A 17,202-nucleotide genomic window follows, 5' to 3' on the forward strand; every position below is an offset into this window, starting at 1 on the left:
CGGCACTGAATGCCACATCCAGTCTTTCCTTAAACACTCCCAGGGACAGTGACTACACCAGTCATGGCCTCAGAAGTGAGCAGTAGCCTCTGTTACACACAGCAATTCACCCCTTCTTTGCTTGAATGACTCCTTAATAACTCCTTTGGCCTGCCTGGTGTTAAAAGAGGCCCCAGCAGCACAAACTGCCCTTCAAAGTGGGTGGCATTGTTAAAAGAACAATACTGTAGTGTCTTCTAGAGGCAGCAGCGGGGTTCCTGAGTTTGCCATGCACTTTGAAGGAATGCACTGTGGTTTAATTGCTGCCCAGATGAGGCCTGTGACATGCTCTAATTGGGTCTGTTACCTTTTTTTTTTGAGGAATCAGTAAAGTGCCAAAGCCAGGAGCCCCTCCCCTGCCAAACTCAGATTCAACCCACACAAGGGTGATGATCAATGTGAGCTAATAGGTCATGACAACTCCTTCCGTGCCTTTAGCATTCTAGGACTTCTCTTAGTCAGGAATTTACTTGAGTATGTCAGTTGCCACTGACTAGCTGAATATTTTTCATCACTCTCAGTTCTGTCTCTTGGACCCAAACCATCTGTCCAGCTGTGAGAGTTTTTTCCCAAAGAATGTTAGTGTTCACTTTGATAGTTTTAACACTGGCTAATTTTTTCACTGAATAGCATCTTAACATGAAAGTATCTGTTCATACCAAATAACTTTCTAGCTGAAATGCACGTAACTTCAGTTCCATAGTAACTTCATTCTCATTAGCACAGCAGCATTAAAAGGGAACTAGCAAAATTCAGTTCTACCATGTCAGCAATTTTATTTTTTGTAGCAAGGAAATGTCTGCCTGAAAAATGACTGATTTTTTTTAGAGGATCCATATGGATATATAAAGTATTGGTGCCATTTGGTATAAATTGTAATCAGTTCCAGATTCTGCTGTACTCAGAAACTTGAATCATGGAACTGTACGTGGTGGTTTCTGTATTTTGAAGGCTCTCACCTAAACCGCAGTTCTTGTAACAACTAAAATGGCTACACCCATGGTGTCCAATCCCTTGTCTTAATCATGTTAAGAAAATGTTTGTTTAACTATGAATCAAAATTGTATTCCTAAGCCCTGCAGCTTTTCAGGTGAAATGACAGAACCAGCCTCGCTATACTGGGGCAAAGTAGGTGGGCTCCAGAGGCTGAATTTCACTTAATTCCTCCAATTGTGGTTCCTTTGTCAAAGCATTTCTGAAGGCCTGGAGCCAGGCAACGTGGAATACTAAGCACTGGGATGTAAGCGGGATTTAGGCTGCTTGGTCTGCTTTTGGCTCCCTGTGTGTGTTTTGAGGCATATTAGAGGTACAAAGAGGTGGAAGGGAAAGGCACAAGCACGCATAAAGTCTGCTGCCTGCTTATATAGTGTCTGTGATTGATAGAAGTGTGTGGCTGTAATGAGCACATGGCTATTGAACCAGCAGAATGTTTCAACCTTCATTCAGGGCTTGGGTCAACTGCTGCCCTCTTGAATTAGGTAGGGGAGATGGAAGATGGCTGGACACACCAAAATGTTTTTTGTGAATTGTTGCTAGCAGAAACTGATAGGTGAAGAGACAGTTTAGGTTTGCTGGGGGATTTGTTATCCATGGAACCAGAGGCAGTTCACCACTCTGAACCTACTGGTAGCTTTCAATGCCGTGACCAATTTCAGTGATGTCTGTAAGGCAAACCAGAGCAAAAGGCCAGCACAATCTGAGGTCTGTGAACTTTGATGAACAGCTAGCAACAAATGACCTAACTAATCCTCCCTGCTGAGAGCAAGGACAACATTTGGCAGCAGTTGCACCAATGCATCTGCATCTGTCAGCCTGTCCTGGCACTTACACCTGCAAACAGGTGCCACCCGGGTATGAATTGATGGAGTACTGGGATGCTGAGAATCTGAGGCTGGGGTGAGAGCTGCAGTGGTGGCTTGGGCCCTAGGCTGTCTTGCAGAGATAAACACAGCTGGTTACTGGAGCAGGAGGAGGTGAGAGTCTGGAGTGCATTGTCTTGTCCATGAATTTTCATGGTGGCTGAGAGCAGCCCAGGGCTCATCCTGAACCCAGTGAAAGGTTGTAACTGTGGTGACCTTGCTCTTTACTCAAATTATAGGATTAACCTCAAGTAGGACAACTAAGAGCTCTTTAGTTACAGCATTTACTAACAAGACTAGACCTTCCTTCCTTCTTCCTTAACCACAGCAGGTAAGCAAGAGTTATTTTTGTGAGTGTAATTATAGTCCAGCTCTAGTGTTTGCAATCCACCTCTTTTTGACTAGAAGAGTAACTGGCCCTCCACCCTCTCCTGCCTAATTCTAGAAAAGTAAAGAGAGCTTGGCACTTCACAAAGAATCTCTTCCCTAAAGATCCCTCTTTCCAGAGGTTTATTGAGAATGCTTTACTACATTTTGACACAGACTTTAGTAAGATCTACTGTAGTGCAGAACTGAAAGGGATAGAGCTTATGATATTTTTGGTTCAGTGGCTGACCCGAATATTGGAAAATAAATAAATTTTATTCTGAATAAAAACAAGTGGTAGTTTTTTTTTTGTTTGTTTGGTTTTTTTTTGTTTTTTTTTTGTGAAATGAGAAATAACCTAATTTTTGGACAATTGGACTGAATTTGACTCACTTTTAAAAATCTCAAGTTATCCTTTCTCTTTTTAATGCAGGGTAGGTCTAGAAGACACAGCAAAACATTTCATGTGAAAAATATGAAAAGGACCTGTTTCAGGATTTCTGAAAGACACTCTTTCAATCTGGAGAAGGTCAGAGTGAAACATCTGTCACTCTCCTAAGCTCTCTCTCCTTCCACTGAAAAATAAGAGCTGATGGGAAGGTACAGTTCATCAAGAAAAGGAAATTCTCCTCCTTCTCTTCAGTATTTCTGAAAACCAGGCCATCATACTGTGGAGTGTTATTTGCAGATTTAGTGGGAAACATGCCTAAACCAGGAAAGAAAAAAAAAAATTCCATGTGAATCAGCTTCCAAGTCAAACAGTTTCTGTAGGTCTGTGTTTGAAATCTTCCCCCTGGAAGCCTAACTTCAGGCATTAACTAATTCAGGTTCTGGTCTTATTAAAACAGCATGAGAAGGAAAAACCAGCCAGACAACTCCCTAAGACTATTGTAATGTAAATTAAATCTAGTACTGAGAGGCTAACTGTTGTAAACACCTGAGGGCTGATTCTTGTACAACAAACACACACACAAAAAGAAGGGGAGGGGAGGAGGAAAGGAGCTAAAATTAGCATATAGTACTTTTTTTTTTTCTAAAAAAAGGTGATTTTATTGAGTTGTAATATACAGCTTTAATATGTTAGGGTAATCATACAAGATCTCTCTTGTGTTCAATTTACATATTACAATAGAGATGTGAGCTAAAATCTTTTGGTTCAATGTACAAAAGGAATCCAATGTTGTCCACTAGCAGCTTTGAACTTGGCAAGAAAGGTTCTAAAGACTTTAAGTGCAGTAACAACCATACAGGATACAAAATGAATATAAGGACTTTTCGCCAAGGTATATAAAACATTTGAAAACAAATGGTGCCTGCTCCACAGGGCAGACAACTAGCAAATTAAAAAAAAGTCACTGACCAAAGTTCCAGGGAAGGAGGAGCATCACCCTGTGTAACAGTTCTTATAAAATGGACTAAGAATATCTGTATCATAGAATTTGTACTGATCAGAAAAAAGGTCTGAAAAGAAACAGTAGGCAAGGAAATGAACAATCAAAAAAATGACATAGTAATATAAAATATTTCCATCACTATTTAAATGCCAAATTTATCAAGCAATAGTAAAAAAAATCCAAAACAAAACAAAAAACAAAAAAACCAAAGCTCTTCTGTTTCAAATAACAGCACTGTTTTTGATTATTTTCAAAGATTTTTTCATGAACACACTATATACTTGTTTTCTTCATACAGAGCAATGTGTCCATTTGGTCTGTCACTTCAGTGAAGCTGATAAACAACCAACCCATCATGTCTCACCTTTGATACACTTTAACCCTTTTCTCCCCTTTTGTTTGCTACTCTGGTGCCTTCTCTTCTCAAGTTAAATATTTTTCTTCCTTTTCTTTATACAGTGCAGAGTATATGGGCTTAGGATATGGAGATTTTCCTCTACTCCAGTTCACTCTCTGGCTCTGAGTTCAGTGGTGTGCAGTAGTTTGGCTTGTCTGAAGGCACGTACCCAGGGAGACACAAACACTTGTAGGACCCTTCCGTGTTAATGCATTTGGCATTCTTGCAGAGGGACATCCTGTTGTTCAGCTCGTTGCACTCATTCACATCTGCAAAAAGGAGACATCAAAAGACACATGTGCTAAGTCTGGTGTGTAGTTAATACTCATTTAGTTCCAGCATTGTTAGAACTAGAACAATCTGCACCAATGCCCTGAGAACTTTATTTTCAGTTCCGATTGGGTGGAATTAGGCTGGGCCAAAGTTCTAAAAGATGAACTGAAAAGAGGTGGAAGTTATCATAGGAAATCAATAGGGTATTAAAGGGCTTTAAACTGTTACATTACCAAGTCCACATTCAGCCCAGCTGCACAACAAAATTAAGTAACCACTTACATGTGTTTATCTGATGACTGAAAAGGAACTTTTAAGAAAGAATCTCGAAGTTCTTAGCACAACATTTGTATTTTACCAACTGAATACTTGAGGAGCTTCTGGTGCTGTCACCTGAATAGTTGTGAGGACAAACTACCTGCACTCAACACCACACTGCTTTGTCCTGACATGCACAGCAGCTACATCTTTTCCTGCTAAGGAGGCCAGCTCGCCATAAAGTCCTGAAGATTACAAAGCACATAGGCAGCTCCTCCTCATAGAGCTGGGAGATTTCAGCTGTGTCTCACAAAGCAAAATGCTAAACAAGGTTAGTGCAGACCTTAAACTGAAATAATCACACAGTTTGTACCAGGCTTCCATACCGAAGGGCGGTTGTTTTGCTTCATCTTCTCACCGATATTTGCTGCTCCCATGTTTAGTTGTTTTAATTGGAGATATAGATGCCTTGGTTAATAAATGTGCAGATTTACTAGTTTGAGAGTGAGAGAAATAGTTGAGTGTGCTGACTGTTGAAATCTATGAAAATCAGGGGCCAAACCTCACCAGCTGGTTATATGCATATTTAGGCAATCACTATGAATCCACTCTAAAAATCCACTCCTAAAATCACTCTTCTGCTCTGGATCCAGTTCCATCCTCCTAGCTTACTAAAGCCTTTGAAAAACATTTGGTTTGTACATTGAAGTCTTGATATAAGTTTAAGCTTCATTCCACAAATGTGTGTTTGCACTTTAACTGAACACAGCTGTGATGACCAAGATGCACTGAGAAACACCAAGATATTTTTGTAACAATAATTACTAGCCTTTGCAGTAAACAAAACAAAGCTTGGATCTTTAATACAATTCAGGTGATCATCCCTAAATCCTTTGTTCGAGGCCTCCTAAGGTCAAGTGACTGAGTAAACTGAGAGATAACAGGGGATATAACAGGTGATATGCTATCCTCACCAACACAGGTCATTTTGGCCATGTCCAGGTGATAACCATCAAAGCAGTCACAGGTGTAGCCCTCCTGGACTCTTACACATCGGCCATTTTCACATCCATTCAGAATACCACATTCCTCTGCTTGCAGCTCCTCAAAGCTGTTCAGGAAACCTGGGAGGAAAAGGAATTGCAAATAAGTAGGTTACAAAGCTATTGAATCAGTATACCCAAATATATAGTGGGAGACTGAAATTCTCTCAGAAGTTTACTGGAATGGGACTTGACTTTGCAGAAAATAGGTCAGCTTTAGCAGAGCTGCACCATCTGGAGTTTTAAATGTACCAGAGAAGTGCTGTGATATGTTTCAAGATGGAAACTGAATAACTCGGTTAACTCTTAAGTATTATTTTGTGTTAAAAAAATCTGTGATTTTTTTGAAGAATGGAAACTCCATAATTTCATTGTTTATTTTTTAAAGGGTAAGTCAGTGTTTTCTAAATAGCACCTTTTATTTCAATTGTTATGTTTATCAGCCTTCAAGGAAACAAGTGGTCACGCAATTTGGGAAAGTTTCTTAAAACAGGATTGTAGAAAAATAAGGTGTGTGTGTGTAGAGGGGTAAGAGATGCATTATAATTTATCCAGAAGAAAACATATTAAAAAAAAATCAATCCCAGCTGCCATAAGGAAAATAAGAAGAAATCAGAGACTGCTTTCCTGTTGCGGTTTTTCGTTAACAGCCCTTTGGCTTGTGCCTCAGTGACTGGTGCCAGTACAAATACCTATAATCTACCAATTCCTCCTTGTCATAATTCTAGATGGTGAGCAGTCAAAGCTCAAAGAGTTGAGCTTTTTTTTTTTTCACCTCTTATACAAAGAGTTGTCTTTGTATTCAGTGGTTTGTATAATCACTTTTTGTGCTCCCTGCCTTAGGGCTTTTGTGACAGTTATGCTTTTCTATGTAAGGAAGGCTTTATACTTACAAAATTATTTTACATTCATTATTATTTTACATTTTCACATGTTCAGAGATTGTCTGTAGGACTGAACTGTTCCTCTAAGTCGTAAGTTTTTTTTCACTAGCTTTCTGCTCATGGAGCAGTGATGTAACAGGACTGCAGATGGCAGCCCATCACATCAAACAGAGTTCTGTGGAAAAAGCTGAGGATGTTTGAGTCATAAGTTTAATAGCACAATGAATATAGAGGGGAAATTGGAGCTGGAGTGGACTAGAGTAGGACATATCTCTCCATGTATCCTGTAACAGGTAGTGGCTCCTCCAATAAGTCAGCAACTTATTGAAAAACTGTTTACTGGTTCATATTGCAACAGCTGTGATACACGTATCTGCTAAGCTACCTAGGAATATGATTTTCTCCCTTCCTTATGTTTTTTTTTTTCTCTTGTCTTTTCTTATTTACTCCATCCTGTCTTGGTCCTTGAGGCCCTCTTTTCTACTGACCTGCTTTTTCCTTTCCTACTCTGCCCTTTCCATACCTTTGTCCATTTAACTTCCATACTGCCATGTCCACTGCCCCTCTCTTTGACTACAAATACTGTTCCTATCCTGGGTTTCCTAGCATGGAGGGCTTCTGAGTAAGGATCAAGCTGGTCAGTAACAGGCTAAGTGGATTCTGAAGACACTGAACACATAATGTGAAGTAAGTACTTGCTGACAGATGTCACATCTCAAGAACATAAATAATACACAGGATGTATACAAGTGTACATTAAATGGGAAACACTGCAGCCTTTTCCATGAGCCTTGTAAATCACTTCTCAGTGCAATAGTATTGAGGATATTGAGCACCATCATGATGTAGGTAACCAAGTTTCATTACTTGCTGGAGTCCTCTGGCAGAGCTTGTAGAGGGCTCAGGAGAGACCTTTAAAATAAAGACCTTTTCTAATTTAGAAAACAGTGCCAAGAAAGGGAAAGGAGTCCTCCCAAACACAGAGATATTTTTCAAATTTAAAAAACCCCCCATAATTTATTAGAAATACAGCTTATATGTAGGCATATATGCATGTGCATAATCATAGGTACACACATTTTTTTCTCTCCGTCTCTATCATGAATAAAGTATGTTGTAATTTTAACTAGCTAAAACTAAATGTATCACTCACAGCAAGTCCTACTTCACAAAATATACTCTAGTTCAAAACAGCTCGATGGGACCTGCATGGTAATTCTGAGGTATGTATTTGCTTCTGTAGAAACTGAATGCACAATGACAAATATTGCCCTGAAGTACTTGGCCCTGCCATGGGATGGGATGTATTGTTGTATTCTTCACACAGCTGCAGAAGCATTATAATCTTGAAGTCTCTGATGTCCCAAACAAGATGCCCCATCTGATTCAGTGATAGGATGGGAGCAAAAGGCATGAGCTCTGTCCCTCAGTGGTCAGAACTAGATGATCTTTAAGGTCCCTTCCCACTGCAGCCATTCTATGATGTGGTCTCAGCTGTGGATTCAACACTTTCCACAATTTATCGTATTTATTTACCACTAAATTGTATACCTTGTTTATGCCTTATGAAATGCTTCTTTCCATATTTCTTACCCAGTCAGTGCTCTGGGTTTCGTGGAGGAACCAGCAGTTTTTAGCAGTGTGACATTTCAGTTACACATCAACACTCAGTAATGCTGACTGTGGAAGAGCAGAGTGGCAGCTTGCAGACTATACATATGTAAAGCACAAGAAATTACAGCTCCTTCTGATACTTCCACTTTTCTTCTCTAAAACCATGATAAATTGAATGGATCTGTACAGGTTGCCTGATTTTGAGGAAGATGCTGAAATCTGTAAGCATTTCTCTCCTGCAAATTTTAGCAGTCAGCTGGGCCCAACCTAACACAGAGCCCTGATATTCCTCAAGCACAAGCGAGATGCTGTGTACAATTCTCACACCCTGCTTGGCAGGCACAGCATCCAGCCTGAAGTCCATACCTCTGTGTATTCTCTAATCATACTGTGCTGTACATTTGCTCTGTTGAGCAAGAATGATTTGCATGCTCTCATTTCACTCATGCAAGTTCTGCTGGGAAATCATGGAAAGATGAAGAGTTTTTTTGTTCTTCTAAATTTAATGCACTCTGGAGAAAACTGTCCCATGCTCCAAAGGAAAATCAATTTGTGAGAAGGAAAATTGGCAAGCCTTTTGACCTTGAGCTGTATAACTGTTGGTAAACACAAATTTAGTACACTTGGCACAAACTGTTTCACTAGATTAAAAATTAGTTGTACACTGAGCCCAACTGGACTCTCATACAAACCTGGCTCTTGAAGTGGAACACCTCACTGAAAGCTAGTGTCATAGGAATAACTAAAGCATAAATAGGCCACACTACCCAGAAGCAAAGAGAAGAATGAAACTAGCTACAAGGAAAAAAAACTTGAAGTAAAAATCTCATTTCAAGTCTTTTACATAAGAGAGAATCTCGCTTACGGTCTTCAACGAAGTATGGATTGGTTTCTGGAGTGTAGTGCTCCTCAAAGTCAACTAAAGCATCCTGTCCATATGGCCGTCGAGCTCCTGGAACAGGAATGTTGCACAGCTGGGCGTAATCCTCTGAGGGGGGAAAGAAAATAAGATATAAAAGTAAACACACTTGTAACACAGGCTGCATTACATTAGTCCCAGAGAGCTGTGGTTCATGCTTGCTGGAAATAAACTTATCTTCCTAGAAACACCATAAATCTGCAGAAAAGAAAATTTCCAGAAAGCATTCTCTCTTCAAAAAGGATGTCATTAAAATGTTAATGAGCCAAATATATACTATTAAGTCATAATAGGGATAACACCAGGGATAGATTTGAGTCAATAACTGTACAAAAAGTTATAGGTCAGGTTCTTCTGCTCTGCATGGGAAGCAAGAGCCGAGGGATGCTGTGCATGCCACTGCTGATACACTTCTCTCCAGGGCTACCTCTGTTTATACTCCTCGTTCTGTGGAACAAAGGCTACCCCAGACCATCATGGCTGCTAGGAGAAACCTCCCCAAAGGAAGTAAATTGGGGCAGGTACTGCCAATATTTCTGGCACTGGCAGCCAACCTGCAGAATTCAGCATGAAAAATACTTCTGAAATAGCCCACACTTATCTACAAACTGGGTCTTCAACCCACAGGCTTGGAAGTGTGAGTGCTGTTCCAAGTCTCCTTGGCTGTGAAGCTCAGAGCATGGGGAAACACACAGGAGAAAGAGTCACATCTGATTTTGTGCCTCTCTCTAAAAGCTGGACAACACAAGTTGAGACCAAAGCAGCTCTTCATTTTAGGTGTCAGAGTCCATGTCTGAAACGCTTATGCAGAGTTTGAGTCTTTTATAAATCAAATAAAGACTGTGTCAATTCTGTTTCTACTACACTTTACTAAAAGACATACAATACAATTTATTTGAAAACAGAAATATTGTTAAAATACAGCAATCCAGGCACTCCCTTACTGTTGCTACAGTCTGTTTAGCTTCTGGTTCTGTGAAGATTGCCTGGTGTTCTGAGAATCGGGCAGAGAAAGGACGGGAAAGAAAAACCACCAAAAGAGAGGGAGGAAAAAAAGCCCTAAGCAGATACACAATCCAAGAATTGCAGATGGTTGCAGAGCCAGAAACCTCATGCTGTGTAGAACTGTCCCAGACAGCAAATAGTTGGATAAGTCCAGACTGCCTCTAGACAGTGCAGAGCACAGCCCTACTTGCTGTCCAGTACTGTAATTTTATTTTTACAGGTAGTATCTCCTCCACCTGGAATGATTTTATTTTGTACTGAAAACACCAAAGTGTTCAAATAGTCTGTTTGAATTCTGTGGTCAACAACTTGGCCCTTTGAGGGCACAAGACGGAGCAGTACAGGCAAAGCTTGTCCGTGCACACCCAGGGCTGCCATGGCTGACAGTCCAAGTCTGCAGCATGAACTCCCAAGAGAACTGAAAAATCATTGTAAATCCCACCACATTCTGCTGCAAGAGCAAAGTGGTTTCCTTTGAGGTATGTCCTCCAGAATATATTTATATACAGTAATAATATTCAAACACCACTTTCCTCTCCCAGAGAACAAAGTACACTGCCCAAGAGCAACATCCCAGGGCACAGGAAACAAAGCCATCATGGCAAAATAAACTACATATAGCAAAGGTTACTTACATCCCTGACTGCACAGCTTCCCACTGAGGTACTGTGATAATGAGCACAGTTTTAAGAGTTGTCATAGGACCAGAAACACCCCATTCTTTCTTCCCCACATCTAACCCCAGATTAACATCCATGCATAGGGACAGTTTATCATCTCAGAATGATCCCTTCATTCATATGGAATGGACACACAGGACAGCTATGCGGAATAGTAACAGCACTTTCTCACAGATGCCCACAAATGTTCTTGGCAAAGGAAATCTGTGTTCTATCACAAAATACTAATTCATCTAGCTTGTGTGGAAGAAACTACCACATAAATACAGTCAGTGAAAGGCAAAGGGACAAGCAGCTATTGTGGATCTTAGGGATCACTGCCTCTTCCACACGAATGTGATCTGATGGGAAGGGCTGAGCAGAACCTGTACACTGGCTTCCCAGATTACTCAGTGCTAATTGTGCCATTAGTGATACTGGTAGTATAAACAGTGTCTTAGCTCTGAAGAAAGCAGCTGGAACTTTTGAAAATCCATAGACCTGGAGCTCTCATGTACACGAGAGTTGTCTTGTTTGATGATTGTGCAAGCCTATTTTATATTGCATGACCGCCAATGCAAAGTTGTTCAACGTCTAAGGAAGAATCAAGAAATGTTGACAACAGAAACTTGTTTCCTGCCCCACTGGTCTCTGAAAAATAAAGTTCTGAATGCCTGCATTTTTAAGTCTTATACCTGTAACACTCTCTTAATACTGTATGTTCTGTTTAGCTGTCCAAGTAGTATAGACTAAACCCCTTGTCTTTATAATGTGTTGATTCAGTCACTAGGTGCTCAGGCAATAAACCCAAGGAGAGCAAGAGCAGCTCACCTAAGAAACCAACAGTAGAAATTCAGGACCAATAACAATGGTAAGTTATCTATTCCACCTTTCTCAGCTTGTCTTTTTCTTTTTCTTTTTCTTTTTTTTTTCCTTTTTTTTTCCCCCAGGGAAAAAAAGGGTGTGCAGAGAGGAGAGTACAAAGACTGAAAAGTATGTGGGGGGGCCACATTCTGGAAAGGTCACTAGAACTGGTGTTTTGAAATAAGGTAGACCTGAGGCTTGGATCCCTGACAGAAATGAACTCATCATAGTACCCCTGTGGAGGATAGAACAAGTTACAGCAATGACACTTTCTGTTGTTTTAAATTTTCCTCCTTGTTATGCTATGTTCCCACAGTTCAAATTAAAAACAATATACTTGGGGTCACTGTGATGTGTATTGGTCAGTTTTCCAGGGAAGGGAACTACATGAACAGAGTGCTGTAGGATTTGTGGGTGAAAGCATGACCGGTGCACAGAAACTTGCAGGCAAGTATTCAAATGGAAGAACAACATGACATTGCCCTTGGGAGATGACAACAGGAGACTGAGATCAAGAAGGTGGTAAGGGGGCAGAGACCAAGACAGAATATGTAACTATCCCTGAATGACAGAAGCATTTTATGTCACAGAAATCAATGCTCACTTTGAAGTGAATCTTTCAAGTAAAGTTGAAAGAAAATATTCTATAATTCACAATGAATGAAGAAACCTTTTTCTATATGGGTTTATTTTTTCTGTTCACTCATCTCTTGGCTGTGATCAGGGACAATATAACTACAGTTCAAGAGAAAAAAAACAAAACCGCTTTGTTTTTAATATATCTTAGTCTACATTGGTCCATGTGTTTCTAAGTTTTTCTCATAACTTGCAAATGAAGCATACAGACAGCTTGTTGTATAACTTAGGGTGGCTATTATAAAAGGAAGCTGATGTATGCCTCCAAAAATGTAAAGGACATTTTTAAAGTCAGAAGTATTGCCTATTAAACAAGTGTTAGGGGATTACATCTAGACACACATGTGTACTGGCACAGATGTTAGCTGTAATTGGTGATGAAAGCTTGGCTGACAGAGATGACACAATATAAATTGTATGGACTGACTGGCTTTTAGGTGCTTATTAGCAAAAATGCAGTTGTGCAAATGTGCATCTGATTTGCATATATAGTTGTAACTGAGCAAGCCCTTGTGAGTCTTACTTGCACTCAGAGGCCTAAAAATCCTAATGTCAGAAACATTATTCCATATATCGTGTATTTAAAGCAAAATATTATATAAAAGCTTTTCCTGACACAACCATTAAACAACTACACCACAGCCAGTCCAGCTCCTGTCCATAAAGAAAGCTTTATTTCTGTTCCAGCTCCTCAGAACTGTCACCATCACACACACAGAAGAAGCCAAGACTAAGAAACCAAGCCAGATCCTTCAAATTATTTAAGAATGCAACAGTTTCACCAAAGGTTGTGGACATCAATCTAAATTGGTTAAGTTTATGCTGTCTCAGGAGATTGTATCATATGAGAACCAAAGCTAAAGGTATTTCTGCTCTATATTTAGATCATGCTATTTTACAATTTTGAAAACTTCACTGATGTTGCCCATGGATGGATGCTAAGGTTTGCAGTGAATGGCAGTGATATATATTCTATAGCACAAGAAAAAAGGTCAGGGTGTCAGTCTTAAAGGTCATTTTTCATTAGTTAAGAAGGATATTCATATCCTTTAATGAACACACTCTAAACGAAATCCCTGAAAAAAAGATTCACAGTGGATGTAAAGCTCTTGCTAAACTGAAATAATTACCAAATTGATTGTCTCAAAACCTCTTGGTAGTGACCTTTTGTTCCTCTACTAATGCTGCTCGAGCTTCCTAAAATGATCTTCCCATTTCTTTCGCTCCAAGTAGATAGTTAAAAGTTGTAGTAAAAGTCAGGTTGTTTCTGACAGAACTTTGCACATGCCTGACTCCTTGCTGATTTCCATGTGCACTTGGAATGTGAGGTTCCATGAGAAAGAACCTTTAGCCAAAACTACTCTACTCTCGCCTAACCTTCAGAAAAAGCACTGAAACTCTGCATCAACAGAAACTAAATTAGCCAAAAATCTGCACAACCGAACACAAGAATTTGAATGTTCAAGGCCCAATCACTTCAATATTTTAAGCCCAGAGGATAGAATCCATTTGACCAGTCCTTATTGCAAAGGAAGGAGACACAATGCCATCGTAAATGGAAAGATGAGCAATGATCTACAGAAATTAATCCAGTGCCTCCCTGCTGATCTTTACCATCCCAAAAGAGGAGAGATGAAAACTCATGCTTTACACACATTGGCTTTCCCTGTACTTCCAGATCTACATGAGTGACATTAGCCAGAACTTAAAGGGAACACTATGTTCTCATAATGTGGAAGCTCAGCCCAGAACTAACTCATAATGTTTACAAAGGATACACAGAGTTCCTTTGTAACAAAAATGCAATCCAAACAATCTGTTCTGCCAGAAATGGGCAGAATTCAACTCCATGTAGGCATCTCTGAACGTCTGCATCTGAATTAGTTGTTCATTGTCCATTTTAATCCATGGAAAGAGAGAAACACTTCTAGGACAGCATCTCATTGTAAAGCATGTGTCTAGAACAGGTCAGGGGAATATATTGCTCAGGATGCTGATTTATCTTTCCTGATGGAAGGAAAAACTGGCAGCACTGATGTGGGTTTCTGTATAAAAACCACAATATGAAATTGTCCAAGAGAAATCCTACATTATACAACACCCCAGGTGATCCACATTACCCACTACTCTCAGCGTTCTCCCAGCATGGATTTTGCAAATGGTAAGGTGGAGATAAAGAGAAACTTCAAATACAATATGAACAGCAGTTCTTTATTGACTTCTAATCCCACAGAATATCTGAAACATCTACTGACTGGAGATCTGTCATTGTCTTTTCTGCAGATCTTCTAAACATAAAGTGGTTCCATAAAACCCCACAAAGTCATAGAATTCAAAATTTAAGAGTAGAAAAAATATTTCTAAGGATACACAAATAAGCAGGCTGATAAACTGAATGCTGGTGCCTTTTCCAGTTGCCTAAGAATGTGTTCATGACATTATCTTAGTACTCACACCAACAAAAATGTCTAAGTCACAGATGCAGTAATGTACCCCCACTCTCAACAGTTATTAAAACATCTGCTAAAGCTGCTGAGTCCCAGACCTACCTCACCCTGTTTTTCTGTATGAAAGCTTCCCCAGGCAACCAGCTACAGAAAAGAAAGTACCCTCCTTAACTGACTGACATCTCCTTAGTTCAGGGGCTCCTAATACCAACCTTACCAGCATCTTAAGGTGTTACTGAAGCAAACGTGGTACTGTTCTGTAATAGCCTCAAAACTATAATTTTGCAATCAAAAAATAGGCTGTCTCTGTAAATTAAATGCTGACCCCAGCATACCACATTACCCAACATTTTCTAGCTGTTAGTTCTATCTCCTCTCTTCAAATTTCCTGTAACCATACACCTAGCCTAAAATCCATTCCAGTTCCCTAAGGGTCGCACAGGAGTTTCTGGAGTCTCAGAACATTTATAGTTCAGGTCCTACAAGTTCAAGTTAACTTGAGGTATATATGGCTTTATTTTAGATTTCACATTTTTTTCAGTCTGGGCCAGTTGCTCTGTTTTCTGGCACAGAGGCCTTTACCCAGCTACTAAACCAACTGGAGCCAGCTACCAGTCACTAGACCATGGGCTCTGGATGGTGAGAGTTGGGCTGGTAGGCACTAACAGTAAATTGACCAAGGAAGCAGAATTTCCAAAGGCCAGGCATCCGACATGTATTTTTTAGGTGGATGCAATGAGAAAGGATGTTTTGCTGTTGTTTTCTAAACTGAAAAGTGTCCATTTTTCTAATTTTCCTCAACTTGTCAATTTCTACAGATTGCCAATGACAAACCTCAAATAACACAGAAGTTTTTAAAAAATAATTACTAAACTGTTATTACTGTTCTTTGGGCAAATAAAGACTAATGACACTGTGAGCACAGAGAGAATAAACTTCAGTAGCCAACATTTTGGTACTGATGAAATCTGTGAAAGTCTTTATCCGCAATGATGATATAGTAAAATAATTGAAATAATTAATCGTAAGATAATTGAATGTAATTGAAGACAATGTCTTTACATTCCTTGTTTGCATGAGTCAGAGGTACTCAAGCACAGCACTACAGCTCATGTTTGCAGTATTTTGATCAGGACTTTGAACCAACATTTTGAGTTTGTTCTTCAGTGTTGTCAGCAAAATACTTATCAGTCTTACTGTTGTTATGATGTTGCTGCTGATATTTGTTGCAATATCAAAAAATGCTACTTATTTTTGTCTCAGTCTCTGAATGTTTGGAGTAATTTCAGTGGAGTTTGTTTAATTAAGCACTGAGTAGTAGTTTTTAGAAACAGTAGCAACCATTAAGTTCTATTTCCAAGCCGATATAAGATTGCATTTCTTTTTGCTTAATATGGATAAATTCTTACAAGAGTGCTCTATCTTCTCACTGTTTTTTTTTGCTGGATCCTACTCAAACAGCATATTTAAATCTTGTAATGAAAAATGGAAGCACTTTAAAGACAAGTTGGGTTAGAAAAGCTAGCGGTTATTTTTAATAAAGAATTAATATCTTTAGAAGGGACTTGCAAAAGTATCACTTATGGTGGTAGGCCTGTATTTCCTTCTTTCTAAGGGTGGTGACTAGATCTTCAAATACAATGGAACTATAAACAAGGTAAAAGGAAACCACAGATCTGTGCTATATTCAACTCATTTCATGGTGAAAGTTTTGAGGTGGCAATGCTTTTCACATCGGCAGGTCTCCTTTAACATGTGTTAAAAATCTTCAGAATGCCCCAAACTGGGGAAATAAGCAAACACCTTCAGTAGTAAACCTGGCCAACACAATACCTAAGTATTTAAAAATGGAGAAATTCCAGGTTCCCCAGCCAGGACTTGAACCTGTGACCTGATGGCCTGGAGGTGTGAAAGCGCTCTCTTGAGCCAATGATATCACTTTAAGTGCTACAGACTGAAGACATGTCAAATGAATCATTTATTCAGTTCAGTCAGCTTTAAATTTTTCTTGGTAAATGTTCCTGAACACAGAGAAAGGCTTCCAGGTTTCTGTGTGGGTGAGTGCACATGCGTGTGAGGACAAATGAGCACATACCATCTCCACTATGAAATGAGAGCTTGCGTGTTTGTTCTGATATAATAAACATTCAATATGCTTTTATTTTTAGCTATGTTCCAATCTATAAGGATAATTTAAAGTATTTGGGATCAAAGTATGCCTCAGTTGCAGTTAAAGCAGATACTTCTCAAAGCAAATGAAACATCACAAAAAAAACATCACTTTTTTTTGTGTCTGGAGGGAGAAAGATTTTATTATCCATCATAATGCTCTTCAGCTTTGACTAAGGATCATCCAACTGATGTTTAGGATGTTATCCATTGGGAACCTCCATGTAATTATTAAAATTAATTTCTCAATTTTCTTCGCAGAGCTATTGGGGATTTGCACCCCACTGTTGGCACAGGATCCAGAATCCTGTGTTCCAAATGACCAAAATAAATCTAATATTTTCAGACTGAAATAGTTCCAATTTCTTTTCCTGCA

The 17,202-nt window shown here is 39.4% G+C and overlaps 1 protein-coding gene across 9 annotated transcripts in view; it reads right to left on the reverse strand.

Annotated features, from left to right (window-relative positions):
- Window positions 1-3,292: 3,292 nt before the first annotated feature.
- Window positions 3,293-17,202, reverse strand: part of LTBP1 (latent transforming growth factor beta binding protein 1) — a 187,177-nt gene continuing 173,267 nt past the window's right edge. For all 9 annotated transcript variants that reach the window (XM_039719007.1, XM_039719008.1, XM_039719006.1 and 6 more), the window contains 3 exons: window positions 8,993-9,115; window positions 5,561-5,710; window positions 3,293-4,324 (listed from right to left, as the gene is read on the reverse strand). In XM_039719007.1, the coding sequence (XP_039574941.1) occupies window positions 4,155-4,324; window positions 5,561-5,710; window positions 8,993-9,115 (443 nt within the window). In that variant the 3' untranslated portion in view covers window positions 3,293-4,154. The remainder of the gene's footprint in view (window positions 4,325-5,560; window positions 5,711-8,992; window positions 9,116-17,202) is intronic.

The sequence above is a fragment of the Passer montanus genome, unplaced genomic scaffold (assembly GCF_014805655.1).
Source record: "Passer montanus isolate IOZ18808 unplaced genomic scaffold, ASM1480565v1 scaffold40, whole genome shotgun sequence".
In the NCBI taxonomy this organism is placed as follows: Eukaryota; Metazoa; Chordata; class Aves; order Passeriformes; family Passeridae; genus Passer; species Passer montanus.